The sequence below is a fragment of the Sander vitreus genome, chromosome 15, assembly GCF_031162955.1.
Source record: "Sander vitreus isolate 19-12246 chromosome 15, sanVit1, whole genome shotgun sequence".
NCBI classification, from domain to species: domain Eukaryota; kingdom Metazoa; phylum Chordata; class Actinopteri; order Perciformes; family Percidae; genus Sander; species Sander vitreus.
The window spans coordinates 25,024,425-25,049,098 of record NC_135869.1 but is presented as its reverse complement, the minus strand read 5'-3'; the positions used below and the strand labels follow the sequence as shown (position 1 = coordinate 25,049,098).

At 41.9% G+C, this 24,674-nt stretch overlaps 1 protein-coding gene across 1 annotated transcript in view; it reads right to left on the bottom strand.

Annotated features, from left to right (window-relative positions):
* tnrc18 (trinucleotide repeat containing 18) overlaps positions 1–22,314 on the bottom strand; it is a 54,426-nt gene extending 32,112 nt beyond the window's left edge. Inside the window, 3 exon segments of the mRNA XM_078269908.1 lie at positions 1,461–1,601; positions 20,148–20,491; positions 22,148–22,314. Coding sequence (XP_078126034.1) covers positions 1,461–1,601; positions 20,148–20,355 — 349 coding nt within the window. The 5' untranslated portion in view covers positions 20,356–20,491; positions 22,148–22,314.
* Between the last annotated feature and the right edge of the window lie 2,360 nt (positions 22,315–24,674).

Below are 24,674 nucleotides of genomic sequence, written 5' to 3'. Positions count from 1 at the left end.
GTTAGCATGCTAACGCTAATGCTAATGTTAGCATGCTACCTCGTTCTCAACTCTGTAGCTAAAACTGAGACCAGGTGAAGAGGATCTGCAGCAGTGAGAGAGAGCGGTGCAGTACAACAAAAATATGGTGTTTTTTGAAAACTAAACCATGTAAACCTATTCTGGTACAACCTTAAAATACAATTATGAACCTGAAAATGAGCATAATATGGGCACTTTAAGATCCAACCCTGTTTTTGATATATTTATGGTCGTCATTTTTTCTGCCACAGCCATTCAATGTATTTACATTCTGTAATGACCTCTCAGTGTAGTAGTTTTCATTGTCAGTGGCGGACTCTGCCATTCCCGCACTGGATTCAGTTTAAAAATCACAGGAAACATGGCATGCATGTAATCCAGCATTAAAGAATTAGCTCAACATATAGATATAACTATTAGCTCACCTTAGCTAGGAAATAGTTAGCCTGGCTCTGCCTGAAGGTAACAAAATGCACCTACCAGCACCTCAAAAGCTCACTTCTTCACAGATTATATCTTGATTGTTTAATCTGCACAGCAACTGAAGCGTAAAAACACAAATTTGCCATTATAAGGTGTGTTATATGTGCCTGCGGACTATTCTTGGCTCTGAGCAGTTGCCAGGGAACTAGCTAAGAGTCGAGAAGTTACTGCTCAGACTTTTGCCTATAATTATAGTGTCTCCGTCATGAACCGTCCTTAAATCGAAGCGAGTAAGACTGAAACTAAATCACACATAATCTGATTTGCTGCGTTTGAGAAGCACTGGATGAGATCTGTCTCACACAGGTGATACAATCAGTTTTAAAATTGACCCTAAATAGAATCCATTCGTCCTTCTCGCTTTACCTTGCCAAAATGCACTGCGGGATACATTCCCTCCTATACGAGCTTCTACTCCAGCAAGATTCGATAAGGACACAGAAGGACAGGCGGGAATGAGGAGGGAACAGAGATCCAATCACTTACTGAACAGGCCTTAAGAAGAGCACAGACAGGTCCATGGAGAGGACAAAAAAAACCTAACAGTCTAAAACTGTGTTCCTAAGCTAGGTCAGGAGAGAGATGGGGAAAAGTGGAGCAGGAGAGACAGACCGAGACAAAGTTCATATTGGACAGGAAGCTCCAAAAAAGAACAAGAGAGCAAGATAGATTACAGTAACGCATGGCAGGAAGAAGTAAGAGACAGGTGGAGGACAGAGGAAACACACACACACACACACACACACACACACACACACACACACACACACACACAGCAGCAGCAGCGAGACAGAAATGGAACAGGATCCCACTGGTGTAAGCAATGAGAAACCGAATGAAGAGCCTCCTGGGCTTTGGACGGGAGCAGACGGTGAGTAATGTCATGAAAATATGATGCGTCTTTGAGGATCTGAAGTCTGTACTGATTCAGAAGAAGAGAGAGAATGGTGATTTACCTTCATGAGCGTGTGATGCCCAGAGCTGAGCCATCTGCAGACCGCTGGGATTGGCCGATCTGTACGCAGGTTCAGAGGTCAAGGGGGAATGGCCAGGATAACCTGACAGGAAGGGACTGGAGCCTGCCGAGTAGGCATCACCTAGGAAAAAGAACCAAGACTGTCAGTCACCCTTGCAACCACGACAACCAAACTAATAAAAAATGCCAAATCGATTTATACTGTACACGCTGTCACTTGTTTTTTGTGTGTGTGTGTGTGTGTGTGTGTGTGTGTGTGTGTGTATGTGTGTGCACACACACAATCGATGCACGCTGATGGTTTCATGCCGAAGCAGTCTGTTGTAATCACATTATCACTGAGCCACCATGCACTCTGCTTCCACAGGACAGACCACAGACGGACTGCACTCTGAGGAAAGGGACAGTTAATGTAACCACCGAGTAAAAACCCCAATCGTCACAGCAGGAGGGAGGAAGGGGTATAAAGGGAGAACACCGAGCTGAATCAGATTGACACATTCACAGTAGGACTGTAGTCAACCAAAGACAATGGTGGTCGACTGAAATTCTACCTACGCCTCAACCAATTGAATGGTCGATGGGAAAAAACGCCTGCATACATTAGGGGTGTGACGAGACGAGACACGGGATTTTAACACTATTTTAAAAGAAAACTTAAATGATGAAATATGACAAAATGAAAAATGAGCACTGTGAAAGGTTTTGCCACAAAGTCAAAAGGCTTCTCTGACCTACTAACTGTGGCTTCCCTCTCTACTCCCGAACCTGTCCCTACAACCTATTAATAAAAAAACTATTCATTTCTTACACTGCACTAGGGGTGGAACGGTACATGTATTTGTATTGAACCCAAACGGTATGGGTGTCTCGGTTCGGTACATGAATTTACACGGAGAATACACGGTATAAAAGTAAAAAAACTTGCGTGCAAATTAATTAATGTAATGCGGAACTACTGTTAGATACTAGTTCTAGGGACACCTAATCTGTAGCCCCGCCTTAGCTCTGACGCTAGCCGAGCTCCGCCTACATGCAGTTTTTTGCAGGTCGACGGTCCAGTGAGTGAGTCAGAGATAGCAGCACTAAAGGACGAGTATGGCGAGTGGTGGCGACCCACAAGAGTTAGAGGACCCGCTGGCCTCTTTAAGATCGCAAGTTTGGGAAAACTTCGAGACTGTATGGATGAAGCCTGGAGCCTCCCGTGTCGTGCCCTCCCGCATGGTGCCGTCCCGGCCTCGAAAACTTCGGTCTTCGGGTCAGTTACAGTAGTACAGGCGAGAGAGTGGTGGATAAGACGAGGACTGTGTGTCGGCGTTGTTCAGCAGTTGTTGGGCATGTGAGTGGAAATACATCTAACATGCTAACGCATATCCGACGCCATCACCCAGCTGTACCAATCACTGGAACGAGACAAGAAAACTGTCCAACTTCTCCTCCCCACAGTGCTTAACCAGCCTTTAAATACAAATAGGGCTTCAAGTATTTGCTGCATGTGCTCAATCCTCATTACAACATGCACAATAAAAAAAAAAAATTTGCCTTCTGCATTTTTGTTATGCTTTTCCCTCCATTGTATTGAACAGAACCGTGATGTCTGAACCGAACCGTGACTTCTGTGTACCGTTCCACCCCTACACTGCACTATAATACTACTATGTATTAGGCCTGCACGAATAATCGTTATAAAATCGCGATCTCGATTCACCCTGTTCACGATTTCACTCTCTTTTTTTTTTTTTTTTAGGACTCCGATTTTCATTTAATTTGACGAGCCGACTGCATCACATCCGCTACTACTTTCTTCTGTGAGTTGTAAACATAGACTGTATAAAATAGGTTTTAAAGCGCTGCAGTGCTCTCCCTTCTCTTCATTGAAGCCTCTGTGTTTACAGGCTCGTGGTGATGCGCAATGTGCTATAAGTGCCACAAAAAAATATCTACGTTTGGTACGGCCAATTTGTTTTGTTTTGTCGTGGTTCATGTGTGCAATAAACACACTTCGTGAGAAAAAGAATTGTGGCAGAGAATCGTGATATCAATTGGAAGCGAAAAAAAAAAATTCATATTCAGATTCATATTTTTCCCCGAATCGTGCAGGCCTAATTTGTATCTTATCATTTTTTTTAGCCCGTTTTATTTTCATGACCGTTTTTAATTGCTCTTTAATGTTTTATTCAAAGCACTTTAAATTGCCTTGTTGCTAAAAGGTGCCAAAGAAATAAAGTTGCCGTGTCTTGGTAACAGAGAACACCGGTCTATCTCAGAGGGTAGGCCTACATTAACTGCACGGCGATCTCTCTATTATATTATATTATATTGCAGCAAACACTGTCTGCATGAAGTTTTGTAAAGTGTAACCACACTTGTGTCCGCTTTACCGACATTGCCCTGTCTCACCTGCAGAGGTGGCAAACTTTCTCTCCGTCTGCACCACACCTGTGTGTGTGTGTGTGTGTGTGTGTGTGTGTGTGTGTGTGTGTCGGAGCCATAGACAGTAAATAATAAAATAGGTCGGAGCTGAACGAATAGAGAAGCTCTCTCAGGTACCAAAATTTGGCACCGACTGATTTAATGTGAATTGGTCCTGAGTAGTACAGACGTAATTCTGCAATTGTGTACTGATATGCGAGACAACTTTTAATCTCGACGAGAAATGCTGTATCTTAACGTTTTAATCTCATGTCATCAGATTGGTCGCTGTGTAGAGATTTTACTTTTAGAGCCCCCTTCACAGAACTTGGTTACCTCCTAATCTAATTGACAAACAAATTATTATATTCTTTTTTTTTTAAATTTAATTTTTCTTGTGTGTTTTACCTCCAATAAAAAAAAAAATCTATTTGATTTAAAAATTCCCCAGAAGATACAGAACTGAGAACAGCACCCCATTTGTGACCTCAGAACTCTGCAGATTATTTTCTAGATTAATCGTTTGGTCTATGACATATGTCAAAACAATAGTATCATCAACTTCACAACTTCCCAGAGACCAATCGGACACCCTTCATTTTGTTGTGTTGTCCGACCTAAAGTCTTGAACCCAAAGATTTTCAGTTTAAAATGATGTATGACAGAGAAGCAGCAAATCCTCCCATTAGAGAAACTTAAACATGACAATGTGTAGGATTTGTTTCACTGATTTTGCTTAGCAAAAACCGGTTATCAAGATAGTAGCAGATTATTTTTCTGTCGACTGACCAATCAATTAATTGAGTTATCGCTATGTGAGTTATCAGTCACATAGCGTTCCCTCATGTCAACCCTATGGGAAATTTTTTTTACGATTATACAGCAGCAAGTATCTTAAAGTTTTTTTTTGTGATCCACAGATACCTACTCTCTGCCCAGAAGAGTAAAATATTTGCCTAGCACAAAACCAACATTTAAATCCAATACTTCCACAGACTGCTACTGTGCATTACATTTCAACATCGTCGATTTCAACTAGTCCATATTAGATTCATTTTAGATTCTAGCTTTTCAACAAACATCCTTCCATCATGATCGGGTTCTTTGGCATTAACTTTTTATTAGGATTTAAAATACATTACCAGCCAAAGTATCATTCTGACCCTGACAATGTACAAACCTGGCTTTAACGCAAGCAGACCGACCACTAGTCCTTAACAACGAGTATGTTTACATGCACACACCAATATCCCACTATTATTCCAAATATGACAATATTCCGAATTTGATACAGGTCATAAACCGCATATTCCGGTTGGACATTCAGAATAAGGCCTTATTCCGAATATAGCATTTTCCAATTAAGACGTGGGATATTCGGGTATTATTGGGGTTTTAGAGGCATTCTTTGGACATGTATACAGCGCATTCGGAATATGCGTCTCAATCGGGGTTTTTACCACAGGCTTATGGTCAGCTCTGTGCATTGCTATGGTTGCTGTTAACAAACCAACCAGCCAACAGTTTGTAGGGCTGGAGACCCGATAAGAAGGAGAAACAGAACGGAACAGAACAGGAAGGAAGGGAAGGAGTGGTAGCCACTGACTTATTCACTGTGCAATAAATTAATAATCTACTCGCATACATACCTGGACACTAACTGCTCTTAACTGCTAATTTATGCTTAATGTCATTTATTTATTTACTGTATAATAACACAATACCATACACAGTCCTATATATCTATATATTTATCTTTATCTGTAGTTTATTGTTGTCTACTGTTTTTTTACTTTTTGTAAAAAATATTTAGCTAAAAGTTTGTTATTCTTATACTGTATTTTTTTTATACCTCTTTATTTAAAGAGTGTTTTGTAAAATCTGCTGCTGGATATCTAATTTTTGGGAGTCATCCCAAAAGGATCAATAAAGAGAAGTCTAAGTCGAAGAAACACAGCTACTTTTAAACATTATCAAACGTAGTCACTGATGTATGTATACATGTGTATAAGTGTGTTGACGTCACTCACTTCCCCATTAAAACCAACTCCATCACTGCAACATGGACAGAGTAAATCCTTGTAAAACATGTCATATCTCTGCATGATACCTTTATCGGGGCTTTTTCTTAAACTCCACCCCCTGCATGTGTGAGCATCAGAAAATATTGAACCTTTGAACCATTACAGCCTCTACCAATCACAAAGCTGGAAAAGGGTTCAGGTTTAGCCGAGCCCCCCCCATTACTGAACGCACTGCACAGCCATTACCCTGATAAAACTAACCATGTGTGTAGGGGAAAGGGTGCCGTCTGTATATGGACAAGGGGGAAGGGAGGTGTGTGTGTGTGTGTTTCTGTATTAGTCCTGTGGGAATCTGTGAGACATGCTGTGCTCAGAGTTTCCCCTGCATCTAAATCAGTACATTAAAACCGCAGTCCGTCAGCGCCTGTGCACACACACAGCATTTTAAAATCAATAGCAAATGCAGCTTTCCAATTAATCACAAACCGAGGCGTGTACACACACACACGTTATGCAGTGTGCCTCTGAATTATACAGTGGAGGTGGATCCTTCCACACCCAGCTTTAAAAGACAGACTTATTAATTTCTCTCAATGTTTGTGTGTGTGTGTGTGTGTGTGTGTGTGTGTGTGTGTGTGTGTGTGTGTGTGCTTAAGTGGCTGCACTGCATCACTGTATGATCACTGACATGTGCAAACAGTTTGGTGTGGGTTTGCAGCGAATGCCCTTGGAGTCAGAGACACTGCAGACACACATACAGGAACAAATACACACATTCACACACAGACGTGATTATATTACTTTGTCCTGTTCATCTGTACTTCACATCGTCGTTGTCCAAAGAAAACCATGCATCTCCACATTTAACGTTTTTGAAAACTATAATATTCAACACCCGGGGTCACTGGTGATAAAAATAACTACGGAATACTACAGCAAACACTCATTGAGCAGCTACTCGGTGCATCCATTTATGGTGCAGCCAAACAGCTGAAGAAGTCAGTCAATAATTTATTCTTTTTCCATATCTTTTTCATGTTACTGAGCAATCTGACTCACCAGGTGAAAGTAAGTCTTTCACTCTTTATCTAACGGCTTACGGCGTAGACTCATTCTTGTACCGTTACTCCCCGCAAAACTGATTCGCTGACAAAAACATGCCAAAAGTGACTGTTACCTTGCTTTGTAAATGCATTTCTGATTATTGATTGCAGTCCGCGCTAAACCTCCTGTGCTTCCTGTGACTGCTTCATAATAAAGTCCACCCTGCGTTTCACAGCATGCTTTTAATGTGAAAAGCGGCGGAAGAGGTTTGGTTTGCATCAGTAATAACTTTGGTTATAGCTCTGATACAGCTGTAGGAGACCAAACTGTGAGGCTGTCATTAATGACATAGAAATAAAAACAATAACAATGGGTTACATATATGTATTGTTTCCTGTCAATTTGAATCCAGTGCGAGAATGGTGGACTTCACCAGTAACAATAAAAACGACTATAGAGAGGTAATTATATATATTGAATGGCTATTGCTGAAAAAATGATTAAAAAAAAAAGTATTAAAAATGTGCTTTAATTCCGTTGAAAATCTTAAAAAAAAAAAAATAGATTAAAAAAAGATTTAAAAAAAAACTAAAATTATACCTTCAAGTTAAAACTAGAAATCATTGTCGCTGATGTTTAGCTTAGCTCATGAACTCTTTTAGTGATATGGTTTTTACAGGACAGCACCAACATGTTCATATTAAACTGTGTTGTTTTTCTTATTTTTTATGGAAGTCTGATGCCAGAATCATATATCTCATGACATTAACTGACTATTAAAGTGAACATTATGTGTCCCGTTTTTTGTTTTTTTTTTAAGTATCCTCAGTTTTCAGTGTGACTGTAAAAAGTGATTTGCTATTTGTCACTAGCGTAGCATGTGCGATAAAGCCTAATCGAGCCCCAGCGACTCATGACTTTTCTATGTAATTTGATAATGCAAGTTATTATCAACCATTTAAAATGCCAAGAAACCCATTTTCACCGCCACCTTTCTCCCATCCCCTCTAGTGCGTGTCAGGATACTGCCAACAGTGTTGTTCTAACAAATGATTCTCACCTATAACCCGTTTTCTAATTGTTACCTGGTGTGTGTAAGGAACGAAACATAAACGCACCCCCTCAATGAACACATTCACAAGCACCACCTGTCACGGATGTTAAGGTCCTGGTAGGATGTCAGACATTTTGAATTCCTTCAGGCTAAACACACACACACACACAAAGTTGATGCCCCACTAGAGTATGGATCAATCTCGGCATCACAGTCGCCTACAGGCCCGTTATCCATGAGTGCAGTGAGCACAACCACACATAGCTACATACAGTCCACAGTTACGCTTCGTGCCAGTGATCAGTGGAAAAAAGAAGAAAAAAAAATAATATATATATATATATATATATATATAAATAATAATAATAATAATATATAATCCCAAATTGTCTATTCCCCTCCCTGAACAGCCCGAAGAAGGAAGAGGGAGGGGTAGAAAGAGTGAAAACATTTGCTCTCCTCATTCCAGAAACAACACTCAAATGGTAGCTGAGAGGGAAATGTTTCTTTAAATGTTTTGGAATTACTCTTTCATTACCACCCTCTCTCAGGCCTTTCCTTCCTTCCTCTCCCTCCCTTCAACACACACACACACACACACACACACACACACACACACACAATTTTCAGATCCTCATAAGAAGAAACATATCTTCATATCTGAGAGGAGAAGGCCTCCCGGAGATCAATTCTGATAGAGCTGCTAATCTGACACACAAACATACCACCCCGCCGCCCACACAGCGAAAATCAGAGGAATCAAACTCGCGAACAAGAGACTTGATCGCAAATCGGTGTAAGATGGAAACACAACGGAATCCAAAAACGACAATGCTGGATCGTGTAAAAAAGCCCTAAAAATACGAGAGAAAAATCTCTGGTATAAATGTCTGCCACAAACACACACACACCACAAACATGCACACACTCTGTGAACCCATCTGTTATCCATCAGTGGTACTCAGAGCAGGGTTAGCTGGGGGGGGGGGATCTCTATTGATCTCTGTTTTTTATTCCCTGCAAGAAAAACATTAAAACAGTAAAACTCTGCGATGCTGTCTGCCTCAGCTAACTGGCACACTGACACTGGTTACCATTAATCCTGACAATAAAGCAGAAAAAGAAGTTACACACACACACACACACACACACACACACACACACACACACGAGGAGGGTGTGCAGGATTTGCAAATAGGTTTTGGCAACACATATCTGTCTCTATGTGTGAGGGTTTTTTTGTGTGTGTGTGTGTGTGTGTGTGTGTGTGTGTGTTCATTTAATGCTGTGAGCATGTGGTTTACAAAGTGTCTGTTAATGATTTCAAAATGTAAAAGTCTGGTTTTTCTGCCTTCTGAGTTGTTTAGAGGAAACTATTTTTTGTGGTTTGTCAGCTCAAGCTGAACATAAAGTTTCTCAACTTCACTCAAAAATGTCTCTGCTATGTGACAAGTTCACGTTACGACACGCCAACCTTGAGTTTGGCAAACCACGCTGCAATGTGTTAACATCTGATGTGGTCATACTTTGTGTTATTGTTTATTGACAAAGAAATTACACAATAAATTTTCAACAATTTGCACAAAAAAAAAAAAAAAAAAAAAAACAGAAAACATATCTGTTACCAACTGTTGTTTCAGTTACACAGATGTCAGATAGTACTCCGTCAATTCTCTAAAGAAAGTGTACTGGGAAGCCACAGATATCTGGCTGATAATAATACTATTAATACAAAGTTAAAAAGCTGTGGCCTTGACCAACTGCCATCTCTCTCTCTCTCTCTCTCTCTCTCTCTCACTCTCTCTCCCTCTCTCTCCCTCTCTCTCCCTCTCTCTCCCTCTCCGGGCGGGCAAAACAGAGAAAGGGGAGGTAACCTTTCCCCTTATGACGTCATAAGGAGCAAGATTCCAGATCGGCCCATCTGAGCTTTCATTTTCTCAAAGGCAGAGCAGGATACCCAGGGCTCGGTTTACACCTATCACCATTTCTAGCCACTGGGGGACTAAGGCAGAAAACGCACTTTTTTGAAACCTGGTCCCAGGGTGAAAAAATTCGGAAACGGCTCCCTTTTGGCTTCGTTTGAACAGCGAAGCCGCATACTTATCGTATCGATGATGTCATCGCCACACCCCTCAACCTCTTACCCGCGGCCACTGATACACATGACTGCGGTGAAGCTATAAGCGAGCATATCCCATCTCCATGGTCAAACCAGCTCATATATATATATATATATATTGCTAACGTTATGTAGCTAACGTTAAACATCGCTAAAGCAGCTACGTTACGTTAACTGCTATGGTTATCTGTTTATAAAGTGGAAGTAGACAACTTATGAACTAGCTAGCTAATCGGTCTGCTTATCAACTCCTTGAACAGATTATAGTAACTTAGTAAGTATAGTAACTAGCACGGCTTATTGTAGAAAGGCTACTGCAAGAAAAACGTGTAGATTATCAAAAAGACATTGGACAATCTATGTTTGTTTGACTGCCGATGTTAGCTAGTTAGCACGCTAACGTTAGCTCTGCCAGCTAGCGCGCTGCAATCATGTCCGATGGCAGACAGAATTGCAAAATAAAAAGCAATCCAACAGCACATTATACAATGTAAACAAAAACACGTTTTCTTGCGGAGGCCTTTATAAAATGAGCAGTGGTGAAAGTTATTATAGTCCATGGATGTATTAAGAGAACGTTAGTCTAGAGCTAGTCATGTTATGATGGGAAGTGGAAGTGACGATGCTCTTCTTCTCCGTTTTTTTGGTGAATTTCTGTAGCAGAAACAGCGCCGCCTACAGGCCTGGAATATGAAGTAGCGCGTTGAGTAATTTACAAATGGATCCGTTTGGACGGAACTATTCTTGAAACGAATCCAGGGAAGACGGGTAAAAAGAAAGATCGTTTTGGTACGTGTGGACGTGGCCTTAAGCTGCAGTGCAGTACCCCCCGCTGTCTCCACAGGCACACTAAGGTTTGGCTTGGTTAGGTTATGTTATCCTAGGTTTGCCTTTTGCTGAGTTTACACCTTACACTTTACAACACCAACACGCACTCACTCATGCACACCCTGCACCACTGCTTCCACTGACTTCTACATCTATTATCTACTATTCTGTATAGCCTATTGTTAATTTGGCCTAATTTGGTTTAATAAAGTATTGTCTAAACATTCAACCTGGTGTCGTTGCCCTCTTTGTTACGGCCACCTGAATATGACACTGTGAATATGAACACTAAAATGAGAACATACAAAATAGAGTGGGATTAATAATGCAAAACTTGAGACTTGAAATCTTGAGAAAAACAAGAAGCACAACTGAAACAAAAATGGACATTACACAAGACACCAGAATTCATCAACAGGACTTCATGAATAATAGAAAAATGGGACTGAATTTCCCAAACAGTCTTTTGTTACTGTTGTGATCCAGTGTTGCAAATATCTTAGCAATACAGATTTAAGTCCCACAACAAGCTGCACATCACTGCTGTAATGACGTGAGTGGTGCAGAACCAATTTTTTATTAGTTTCTTGGAACAAAAATATTAAATGTGCCAATTTAAGACAAAACCAAAATGATCCAAAACGGTTTGTTTCACTCTTTTTCTACCTTACTGAAGAAGTTTGCAGATTTCACCATTTGTTATTGTAAAAAAACAGTTAACCACATAGTTTGGTAAATTGCTTATGTTGTTATTGTATGTTCTATGTGTGCTTTAGTTACTGACGTTTATATAACAGTTTATGTATAATTTTTTGATTTAGTATTAAAGCTGGACACTGGACTATGGTAAGGTTATGTTTAAACTCGCTAGGGTACAGGTTAGGGCTGCACAATTAATCACAATTGTATTGAAATTGCAATATGGATTAGTGCAATATCCAAATCGCAGGGGGCGCAATATTTGTTAATAGAAAAATATGTATCAAACCATTCTTGTGGTGCTGCAGAGACGTCCTGGCCTACATATCCTACAGACTAAAGAAAAAAAATCTTTGTTTGGTACAGATCCTCGCAAAAATCACACTATAATCATTTATTTCTTTCAATGTTACTCATTTTCAATGAAAATGAGAATAATGATACAAAAACGATCATTCCCTCCAATATCATGAATCATATCGCAATATCAGTCTAAAAATAATCGCAATTAGATATTTTCCTCATATCGTGCAGCCCTAGTACAGGTACATATATTTGTATTATTCATGGTGCAAATGGGTGAAAAACGCAAAAACCACCTCAGGCGAGCGTAAAAACTTTTTTGAGAATTTGAGGAAGATCTTTTGAATTTTGCCGTCTCCATCAACATTTTCTTCAAAATGCGCATAAAAATAAGTTGATGGAAACACGACTATAGTCTGTTATACTGTGTCATATTGTGTAAATAGGAACAGAGTAGGGCTGCAACTAACAATTATTTTCGTAGTCAATTAATCTGACAATTATTTTTTCGATTAGTTGATGTCAGAAAATGGGTCGATCAGTGTTTCCCCAACGCCCAAGATGACGTCCTCAAATGTCTTGTTTTGTCCACAACTCAAAGATGTTCCATTTACTGTCATAGAGGAGTAGGGCTGGGCAATATATCGATATAATATTGACACCGTGATGAGACTAGATATTTGTCTTAGATTTTGGATTTTTATTTATATATATATATATATATATATATATATATATATATATAGTATAAGTATTGTAAGTATATAAGTATTGTCTTTTACTGTTTTTAAAGGCTGCATTACAGTAAAGTGCATTACAGTAAAGTGTTGTCATTTTCTGGATTTACCAGACTGTTCTAGCCGTTCTATTATTTGCCCTTTAACCACTTACCAGCAATTTCCACTGGATGCGCAATGGCTGCGGATCCGCTCCGGAACGTCGGCGGAGTCATTAGGTTTCCATTAAAGTCAATGTGTGTATTTCCACTGACTGCGGAGCGGCTGCGTTCCGACTGCGTCCCAGCTCCGGAGGTCCGCAGCTGATACGCAGAGCTTCTATTTTTGCCGGACGCTGGAGAGCTCCGCAGCAATTCAGCACAGGGAAAATAGTGCGGGACAGGAAGTTGAGCACAGAAACAAAATAAAAATCTGGTTCATTTTCAAAATAAAATACACCGTGCTCACGGCGGATCATATTTCCCTGCACTACACCTTGAAAACACAGCACTGAGTTGTTTCCCATCTACTCCTCTGGATGGAAACAAACTGTTGTCTGTTTTGTGGTTCTATTCTACGTGAATTCACGAGATATTGTGGGTCCTCGTGACTACAGCTGTCAGTCACGGCCGCAGACGTGCCGCAACAAATCCGGACCTGGTGGGTATTGACGGACGGCGGAGCACGCAGCCGTTCCACAGCAGAGCCAGTCCGCGTCCAGTGGAAATCCGGAGTTAGTCATTACATCCACATTATTAATGATAATTTATCTAAAATCTAATTGTGAAAATATTTTGTGAAAGCACCAGTTGGCAACCCTACAATATCGTTGCACTATCGACATCAAGGTATATAAGAATATCGGATTTTCTCCATATCGCCCAGCCCTACAGAGGAGTGAAGAAACTAGAAAATATTCACATTTAAGAAGCTGAATTTTAACTTTTTCCTTCATAAAAAAAAATAAATAAAAAAAATACTCAAACCGATTAATTGATTATCAACATTAATTCAAAAGTTGACAAGTAATTGATTAATCTTCGCAGCTCTAGAATAGAGCATCGAGTCAATAATGGTCCGGCTAAGAAATCATCTGGGGTGTGGCCATTTAGCTCAGTTGGTAGAGCAGGCGCACATATACAGAGGCTTGTTCCTCGACGCAGAAGGTCCAGAGTTCGAATCTGATCTGTGATGATTTTCCTGCATTTCTCAATTTCAGTGAATATCCAGCCAAAACAAGAGCAGTCTGCCAGAAAAGACACAAAGTTAGTGTTTTTTTTTTTGTTTTTTTTCATGCAAAAGTTGCTCTGACAGTCGGATAGAAACACACCACGTGTGTGTTTGAGTGTTGCTGTGCCGTGCTGTTGCAATCTCCTGTGAAGACGACAGGTGTTATTTTGACACATTCCTCGATACCAACAAATGGAAAACGCGCTCGCAACAGCCGCGTACGCACACACAAACACACACAATCATGTAAGTGTCACACACAGACAGAGTGGCATGCACGTGTTACAATAAAACACACATACATTCAAGAACGAATTCCAGCTCCACGTACACTTGTAGCACAGGGTTGGTCGACTTTTGGATTAACATTTATCATAAACTAAAGTGAAATAAACACAGAACTACTGAGGTGCTGACTGACAGGATTTTTTTCTTCTTTTTTATAAACATGATGTTATCAGGACATTTCTCAGCGTTAGATAAAAAAAAAAAAAAAGGTTACTCGTGACTGTTCCTGTGATGTTGGTGCAGAGTAAAATCCACAGCAACGACAATTTTAGAGGCTAACGAGTCATCACATTTCAAAAGTCAGGTGTCAAATGTGCAGGTTGTCTTGGTTGCTCAACTGGCTAAAACATTACCATAAACAAGTTAAACAATCAAATTAGACTTTCCCTCAAACGTCAAACCTGCTCTGTGAGTCGTAGCTGCGTACGCTGGGGGGGAATATCATAAACCTTATGTAATGGGACACGTAGAGACTCAACACGCAGCCAAACAGACAGACATAACGCAGTGTGTGACCTTTGTGTGTTGGAGGCTGTTGTTTGAGTTAGAGGGAGGGTTCTGGCGAAGTGTATGACTTAGCTAATGCTTTGGGTATTTCGACATGCCAGGGCACGCTCGTTTTCTCACACACACCGGCCTATCACTCTTATGTTTGACAGCTGTGTGTGCGTCACGTGTGTGTGTGTGTGTGTGTGTGTGTGTGTGTGCGCGCGTCACGTGTGTGTGTGCGCATGTCGTTTGTCTGCCTCCGACAGGTTTATTGTAGCAGGGCAGCAGGGCCTTGTGCTTTCTCTTAAGGGGCCCCGTTTTCTCTCCTGAAGGATTCAATTAATCTGAGAGGGGACGTGTCCGAGCCACATCTTCTCACACACGTACACAAGCGTGCACGCACGCACCCACACGTAGGGGTCTGTGTCTTGAATACATATAAACACACACTCACCACATTAATTTTAACGTAAACCGACACACTAACCAAGCGACGTGGAAGACAAATTGGTACTGGCCAAGACACGCTGCCCCGCAAGCTGATTGAAATATGCTTACACTTTACACTGTGTGGGTGTGTGTGTGTGTGTGTGTGTGTGTGTGTGTGTGTGAGAGACTGAAAGAGAGAACATTTGAAGAGCTACCACATTTATCTAACCGTGTATGAATGTTTGTGGTCAGGAGAAATCTCTTCCCTCTCTCTGCAGAGAGTCCCAGGGGGAAACCCCAGCTCTAACTGCACTAAGCACAATCACATGCTCTCATTCCCATACACAAGACCTCGATCCTCCCATCTACACCGTTCCCCTCACACACGCACACAAAACAACAACCTCAGCTCTTATCCCTTGAAAACAAAACACAGCTTTCTACCTTAGGGACTGTGCCCACTTAGTTCTCCTTCTCCATTTGTCTTGAGCTGTTTTCAACTTACACCTATTGACTTCCCTTCTCTACACTCGCTATAACACCTACATTTGGCTCTGCGTCTCACTCCACTCTTCGGCTACTCTCTAGTGAACACTAAAAATGACTGTGTGTGTGCGTGAGTGTGTGAGAGAGACAAAAGAGCAGAGAAGTTGCTGGTTCAGATGTCTTATCCCTTAAGTCTAACCGTTGAGGGACGCCGCCCCGAACACTATTTTCGCCTCATTAAACATGCACTTGTTCTAAACGGTTCTCTTGAACGTGTAAGGTCATTCAATACAGTTAAAGTAATCATGTACAACAATGGCTAGTTGATACAACACAGAGATTCAACCTACACCCAGTTTCTGCATGCTTCTACAATTTTGACCGCTCTCAACACCCATAGGAAAAAAAAAGCAACTGGTGCACAAAGAGTGACGCGTTTTAAGTTTCCCACAGCTGCAGCAACAATGTGTTGGTGATTTAGAAAAAGAACCGAGTAATAAACTGGTCAAAAACCAAGAAAAAAAGATGTCACATGCTGCTTGATTGTCAAGTTATCTCTGGGAAATGCGGGGCAAAAGAACTCTTAGCATCAAAAATGTTGCGCAAATGGAAAGTGCAAAAGCACAATCGCATGCATAATCTTTTGCTTTGTTCCAGGCAACCCGTAGCTCATGTTTTCACAAACTTCTACCCGTGAAAGTGCCCTGGAACGGCAATCAAACCCGTAACTTACTCCCCGTGAACTAGTACCAGATCGTTGTACTCCCAGTTACAGTTTTTGACGTCACGCACACATACAACAATGGCGACCCCTGTTGATGCTGTACAGATACCAGTGATTAACAGTGAGAAATAGAAATAAATAGACAAATAGGCAACGTAAAGTAATTCTGTACATTGTAGTCAAAACAATACACATACGATTGTGTACTACTAGAGGTTGCGTTTATTAAATGAAGCCCAAAATATGTCGCCGACTACAAATCGCTAGTATCAGCTAGCACTAGCTAACGTCAACGTCAGGTAGCCACTAGCTAACTTTGTCGTGACTTTGCCTGGAACGCTACCAAGTCGTGACCTGAAGTGCTAAAAATTGGGTCTGGAACGCAGCATGTGATGTTATACACGCCCTTCACAATAAAATTATCTGCAACTGATAACAGTAATAGCAAAGTCTCTCCGGCAGCGTCTCCACGGTGCAGTCACATTTCAGCAGGTCCTACGTCTGCTGCTCTCGGATGCCAGAGGGAGGAAAGGGGACAGATGGCCTCAATCTGGTGATGGAGGCCCCGGCAGACCTCCTCTAGACAAGAGGACCCTTTACAGCCATTTGACATCTATAAACAGTGACTCACACCTTATCGTGTTTAGATAGAAACCTGTGTGAATGAATAGGAATAGGTTCTGCGAGTGTTCTAATGGATATTCTTCTTTACAGAGTGTACGACCCACACACACACACACACACACACACACGTTAAGTCAGGTGGAAATCCTGTTCAAAATTTAACAAAAACAGAAAATAAGAGAGACTCCTGGGAAATAGGGGTGTGTTGGCAGCTATAAACAGTCAACCCTGTTATCAAGAGGTCAGCCAAAAACAACGATGCAAAACAAATGTCTTGAATTCCATGAAACACGTGTAAACAAAAACAGTAGCAGGGCGACCTTGGATCCTTCTGATTGTACGCCGGGTCCTTGGGCGCTGCATTCACGCTGCTTATTGCAATTAAACAGGAACATTATGAACATTTACAATTACCGGGTAATTATCATGTAACAAGGCTGTATGGTGTTATTACAAGCATGGGACTGAGATCTCAATTGAGGTTTGGTTAATGTAATGTGTGGGGATTTGATATTAAGGAGTGCCATAAAGCTAAATGACCTGCATGGTACAGTGGTGTGTTTTAGTGGGTGGAGGCTGCGAGTGTGCGTAGGGGAGATGAGAGTCAAGAGAGTGGGAAGGTCAGTGTGTGGGCAGAATAAAATGTATCCCATTTTAAAAGGAGCGTTTAAACGGCCAAGCTGGGCTGAAACAGTGGTTGGGTCAATTCCACTTCACAGCCCCCCCCCTGGCTACACATCAAGTCGTTCCACACAAGCAAGTCTGCACACTCACCGCGAGCAATTTTCAGCTTGTTTCTGAGCCACAGGAGGGGAAATAGAGGAACATCATCCCAACTGAAACACACCTCTGCTCCAAAGACGCATCTTACCCAGTAATGGTATTTGCACAGTTTACTGCAAGTCGACACATCTGATCATTTCACCTGCAAATATTTCCGTGTTTTGCCACAGCCACAAAAATCTGTTCTACTAGCTGCAATAAACTGCGCTCTGGCACATCCCTTTGCCCCGGTACACCCGTCAATCATCCTAACACTCCCTGCTGCGAGTTGATTTCATCTCTGACAGCGTTTCATGTGCTTGTGCGAGTTGAGTGTGTGGGCTCTGTCGTTTGTGTCAAATTAACGATTCATCGGAGCCCTGCCCTGGGAGCACTGCCGCACTTTACCAGACCTCTAGTACCTCGCGCTCCATGTGACAAGTACTGCATTGAACCCACGCTCAACGATAAGTACAGGAGGAACACAACTAAACTGGAATATTATTATCTCCAGGGTTTACCTCTGAAAAGAAACCAGAGAAACTGCAATTGTATCTGTCTGAAGCTACAGAACTTCCTGGGGATGTAAGTAACTCAATGAGAGCATTTGTCAGACTTTCCATTTTCTAAAAAGGCACAGCAGACCAATCGCTCCTACACACACACACACACACACACAAACATATGGTTTGAACCTGGATGACAGTGCTCAGACTTTCCCATTGACTGACCACAAAACCGTGTGCAAACATGCAATGTTATCTTTTTTTGCACACTGTTTTTTCAAGGCTTCTACTACTAATAGCAGGAGCAGGCATCTCTGTGTGGGCAGTGAAATTAAAATCACCAGCGCAGCAGGGAATAACATATACTGCAGATGATCCAGTGACTAAAGGCAGGTAATAACACACACACACACACACACACACACACACACACACACACACACACACACACACACACACACACACACACACACACACACACACACACACACACACATCTGCATGATGTAAACAAACACATGGAGGTTTGCTTTTAAAGAGCATCTGCCTGGTTCATACCACCCCATCTCTTTAACGGCCAAACACATTAAAGCCATCCAGTTTACACCCAACATGTGCTCCATAAAGTGTGTGCGCGCGCACACACACACACACACACACACACGATGATGAAAATATTTAATTGTGATTATTCTGACTGATACTGCGATATGATTCACGATTTTGTAGGTAATGATCATTTTTGTATCATTATTCTCATTTTAATTGAAAAATATTAAAATTAAAATGATTATATTGATTTCTGCAGAGATTTAGTCTGTTGGACACTATTTATAGGCTGAGACGTCTCCACTACTTAATTCGGAATTGGTTGACACATATTGTGCCTTTAACAAATATTGTGCCCACCCCAATTTGGATATTGCGATTTCAATAATTAATTTCAATAAATTGTGCAGCCCTAACACTCACCCACACACACAACTAACGATTATTTTCATTGTCGATTATTCGGTTTATTTTATTTTCTTGATTAATCGATAAGTTGTTGAGTCTATAAAATAGGGGGAAATGTCTAAGTGTTTCCCAAAGCCTAAAATGACGTTCTGAAATGTCCCGTATCTGTCCACATTCAGTTTACTGTCATAAAAAGGGGTAAAGAAACTAGAAAATATTCACATTTAAGAAGCTGGACTCAGATAATTTTTATTTTATTACTCAACCCGATTAATCGATTTTCTAAATAGTTGGCAATTATTTTTATAGTTGACAACTAATTGACAAATCTTTGCAGCTCTACACACACACACAATCTCCACAAATGTACTTAGGGCAGATGTCCAACACAATGGTACAAATGCAGGTAAAAGCAGCATCAGCCAAATCTTCTAGGAGAGTGGCTTTTACACCAAATACAGGACACTGAACCACAGCCATTCTTAAATCACACACACACACACACACTCTGCTTTGACAGCAATGATGGTAATGGTCCACATGCAATCCAAGACCACTGCACCCTGACCTGCATACTGCTGTAACAACACCCACACCACCATCCTCAACAGCGAACCCTGTTTGTGCCTTAACATCTACCGCTGTGTGTTGCAAACTGCCAAGTAATTTTCCGCTAATACGCTGCACATCGCAAAGGCTGAGAATCTTTGACATGATCCCATACTTTCACATTTGAAACTTGTCAAAGCTTTATGACAGCCACACCTCCTTATGAAATCAACATATGGGTACATTTCCCACAGAACACCGAAGCGATAGTGATGACCGCACATGATGCCACGGGCAGCCACAAGCTGTGCGCATTTTTGCGCAGCGTTATTTCAAGTTAATAGGCTATTTTAAAACATTTGAGGGTTGTGCTTTTGGAGCAGTCACATTACAGAATCCATGCAGTCTAACATCATGTACTTACTGTGGTGTGGATGTAGGTTAATGGCCGATGGCAAGAATTTCCCGGAGTGGAGAGGCGGCGGATGACTCGCGCCCAAGTGACCGGGCGAGGGAGGAATCCTCCTGGCTGCTGCTGCTGCTCCAAGTCGGTGAGACTCCATTGCGAGCCCAGCCAACAGCGGAGGTGGTACGTGGACGGATCGGGGAGGTCCAAAATCTCTGCCATCCATTATCCACAGAGGGGAAAGTTGTGAAAAGAAATAGTCCGTTCGGATAGGCCCCCTATTCCGAAAAAGCCAATTCTGGCTATAATAATGTCTTTAGTTTTCCAGGCGATTCGGGCTCCTTTTCAGCCATGCTGCTGACCTATAAAATACAACAAGAAAACATTCGCTTGATATATAATCTATGGGCACACTGAACAAACTGTTGAGAATTGTTTTAGGATTTATCCTCTTTCCAGCGAACAGGCGGTCCATATGTGCAATGACGCAGTTTGGAAAACCACTTCAAAAACTAAACGTTGGTTAAGCTGGTCGACAGTAGGCTATGACCGCATGAGTTGCTCCTGATGTATCTTAACTGCAGGTCTTAATGCAGATTTAACTTATATCTACAATATTATGATCTATTTGAGCGGACTAGCAGCACTCCGCCCCCACTGCACAGCGAGCAGGCAGCCGCTCCGGGGCTCCGCTTCCCAGGGAAACAACCAGGAGAGGGGCGGCCAGCTGCTCTGCCCCGGCCATGAAAACACTCAAGCGATTATGCGATGGAAACGCATACGGTCAAATTTTAACAACCTATTCAACCTTTTCCGATTACCCAGCTGTTTCCTAAACCATAAACCAGCAATGTAGGCTATGGGCCGAGTCGCCCTGTAAACCAATAGGCTACACCATAAATACTGGAGGCGCATCAAATATAAATTTCAAACGGGTTAAAAATAAATAGGGTTGCATCATTAATCAGCAGGGTTAGCGGTGTTTTGTTGCCCAGATATGCGAATTTAGTCCGGGCTACTTCGCATTTGGACATGGGTGCTGCCCGACGAAAGACATCAAAACCCAACCCGTAAACACTTCAGTCCCGCTGTTTAAAAACGAAAACCTCATTTTATATCCACCTTATCGACGCGGTTTACCTTCTGGACCTTAGTTTAAACTAGTATTAAGATATAGCCTACTACTGTGATTTAAATGATAAATCCACGGATAGGCTATTCTGTTTAATCAGCATCGACCTGAGCAACGCGTCTTGAATCGGTTAAAACGTCGATTTTAATCATTTTGCAAAACAGATGATACATCACAATCTTCGCAGACATCTGTATGTGTGATATTAAAAAACACAAAAACATAATAAAAGTTACTTTAAGGAGAACAACAACAACCACCAATTGCGACTGTACCTGAAGGCAACAAGGGGGATAAAAAAAACGTGTCTTGTGAAAAAAAAATTTTTATAGGCTTTACTTACGGAAAATAAACACTAGTCAAACACTGAGTTGTGTGAATTTAAGTTAAAAACAAGGCGAAAGTCGAGTTAACCTTCAAAGGCTGCAAGCAAACATTACAGCAACGACTCGTGATATCCAGGCGGGCGGGATCTGAAGAATGGCTCGTTCAGAACTCACAATAAACCTTTTTTCCTTCAGAGAAATACACAAACAACACAAATGTTGCCTCTAAGCCCCCTGGAAGACACACGGGAGTTAGTTTGTATCCTTGTCCTTGTTATCCATGCGGTACGTCTGCCGTACGGAGGAGCACGGCATTTCAGCCACGTTTCAAACTTTTCACGGTTCCATTAACGACACAAAACTTTCTTGGCGGAAACGTCTAGAAAGTGGGATTTTCACACCGACAACAGTTTCTTAAAATCCAAAATGTCGTATGCAAAAACCTCCGCGCCCTTTTTTTACTCGCATTTACAGCCCAAATTATGTTTTAAAACACCGAGAACTCGGACACTTTAGCTGGAAAAAGAAAAAACAAACAAGGGAAAAAAACGACCGCTTACTTGTATGTGGAAAATTTGGGGGAAGGAGCTAAAAATGCAAACGTTTCTCAAAATCCGTCCAGGTTGCTGGGAGAACTGGAGTAGTCCATAACAGGCTCGTCCGAAGGTAAACTGGGGGGGGAGAGAGAGCCCCTGACGCGTCCGTAAACTCCTCAGCAATGAAACACAGCATTGTTTTTGCAAGCCCCGCCCATCTCCCTCGCCACCACCCAACCCCATACCAGCCCAGTACGTTTTACACAGCTACTGTCTGATTGGTTGCACAAGATGCCAATCAAAGTCCCCACTGTAAAAAAAACCCAAAACCATCCTGGCCTCTCGCCAGCACTATAAAACCAATTATGGAGCAAAGAGGTTGAGCCGTTTCAAGGTCCCCTCTCCCTTCAGTGATCAAAAACAAGCAGTGGGTTACTTTTTCTTCAGTGGTGGTGGTGGGGGCCAGTTTTAAGGCGACCACCCCCCTCCACCCATTTCCACGCTAATTATAATAGACGCTCAAAAATTGGGATGCGGAAAGTATGGGGGCGTGGTTGGCCTTAAAACTATTGCACTCGTTTTTAATAAAGTGTGGTCCCTAGTTTACTTCTTCTCACTAAGAAGCAGTGGATAATTATCTTAGTCAGTAAATTACTTTTCCATAACCCCTGCTCTCCAAAAGAAAAATAAATGTGCCTGAATGCAATCATCAATCACAACAAACAATCTCACAACAAAGCTCCTTCAATTAAGTCTAATTGAATTATTTAATTAAATCTAGTCGACCACGATTTGGGCGTTGTTTTCCCATTGGCAAACCCAAGACAACTCATAAAAGGTCAAGTCATTTTGCATATATGGTTATGTGGAGAAGAAAAGTGAACGTGTTACAAGCCAATAACATAGATTAGTACAAACATTAGGCCTGTTGTGGCACGTCCAAGACTCCCATGAAGGCTGAAAAAAAAGTCCATACAATAACAATAATAAAAAAAAAGAAGAAAGAAATGCACTAAAAACCACAAAGTTTGTTACGCACAAATGGAGAATATGGACTAGGAGAGAGGTGGGAATGGGATGAAGAGGCATAATTATCCTCAGTGCCACATCTTTATTCCGTCAAATGCTATTTTATGTATTGATTAGTGTTGGTCGGTCTGCAGGCAGATTTCACAGGTCAAAAAGCACCCTGGATCTTTATCATGTCGCCTTCATGGCCGCTATATTTGTGATACCCCACACCATTTCTCACCCAGGAATAATGTCCGGCTTTCGATATGCAAATACACATAACAGGCTGTGGTTGAAGCAACGCTTGATGTCTCCTTGTGTATAATCGGTCGAGTCTTAGCGGGTGGGGGGATTTGCATTAAAAGAGGAGAAAAAGTGGTGTACCCATTAAGTGCTATGCTAGAATTCAGAAAGGGGGTGGTCGACCCCTGGTGTGAAATCGGGCTCTAAAAATATGACCTATCCATCCCTCCCCGTCTTACTCTCGCGGAGATCCCCCCCCCACCCCCCCATTATCAATACATTTCCTTTGAGGTAAACCGCTCCGCGTTACATAGTTGCAAAAAATGTTGATTTAAAAAAAAAAATCTGAGGCGGTTTCAAGTTGCCCATATCACCCCCTCCTCCTCGCAGTGTGCCGGTTTCAAGGCGACCCTCCGGTAGGGGGAAAGGAAGCGCCACAGCAGACACTAAAGCATTGAGGGAGAGGAGAGAACGAGTACAGCGGAGGCGCATCGGAACAACAGCTATGGGCGCATGCTAACGGCAGCAGCGGATAAACGAGCCCGCTGTGTAGTTGTCCGGTGTTCCAGTGAACTCGCGACGCCTTCGGTGCATGGTCACACTTCGCTCTGTGTTGTTTTTTGTTTTTTGTTTTTTTTGCCCAGTCGCAATACAACCTTACTACCGAGCCGAGCACTGGATGAGGCCGCTCGGCGACAGGCCTGAACCGTCTGCTCGCAGCGCCTAGCCTGTCCCCTCACTGACGGGACCCGGAGAGGGAATTACCAGGCGGAGATCAGAGTGATGTCCCGTCCCGGGCTGTCCGAGGGGACCAAGCCAGCCTTTGTTCTCCAAATCGCGCCGACTGGGAATGCAGACAATGCCTTTTAGATTAGGGGCCCTATTGTTGCTGTCTTTTCAGCCCGCGAGCAGGAGGCAGGTTTCATCATCTCCTTGTTGTTTTTCTTGTCAAATGCCGCGGCGTTCGTGGGGGGTTATCTCCACTTCGAGGTGGGTTTGGCTGCTGTATATGGGCTGTGAAGCGCCGTGGTGATATTCATACTTTTTTTTAAAAATTTTTATCAAACAGCTTAGTTATGATTCCTTCGGATAAAAAAGAAGCACACTATATTTCCTGTCCACATTTTTACGCACGGGTTTTAATTCAACAGTATTCAACAATAACTCCAATTTAAAGATATAGCCTTGGCCTACTCTTAATTTAACTTAATTAACTGCAGGCTGATATCTTTTATGACAGTTTGATCGCCTGGCATGGTGCTGAAATTAACACATTAATTAGCCCAAAAATCCAATG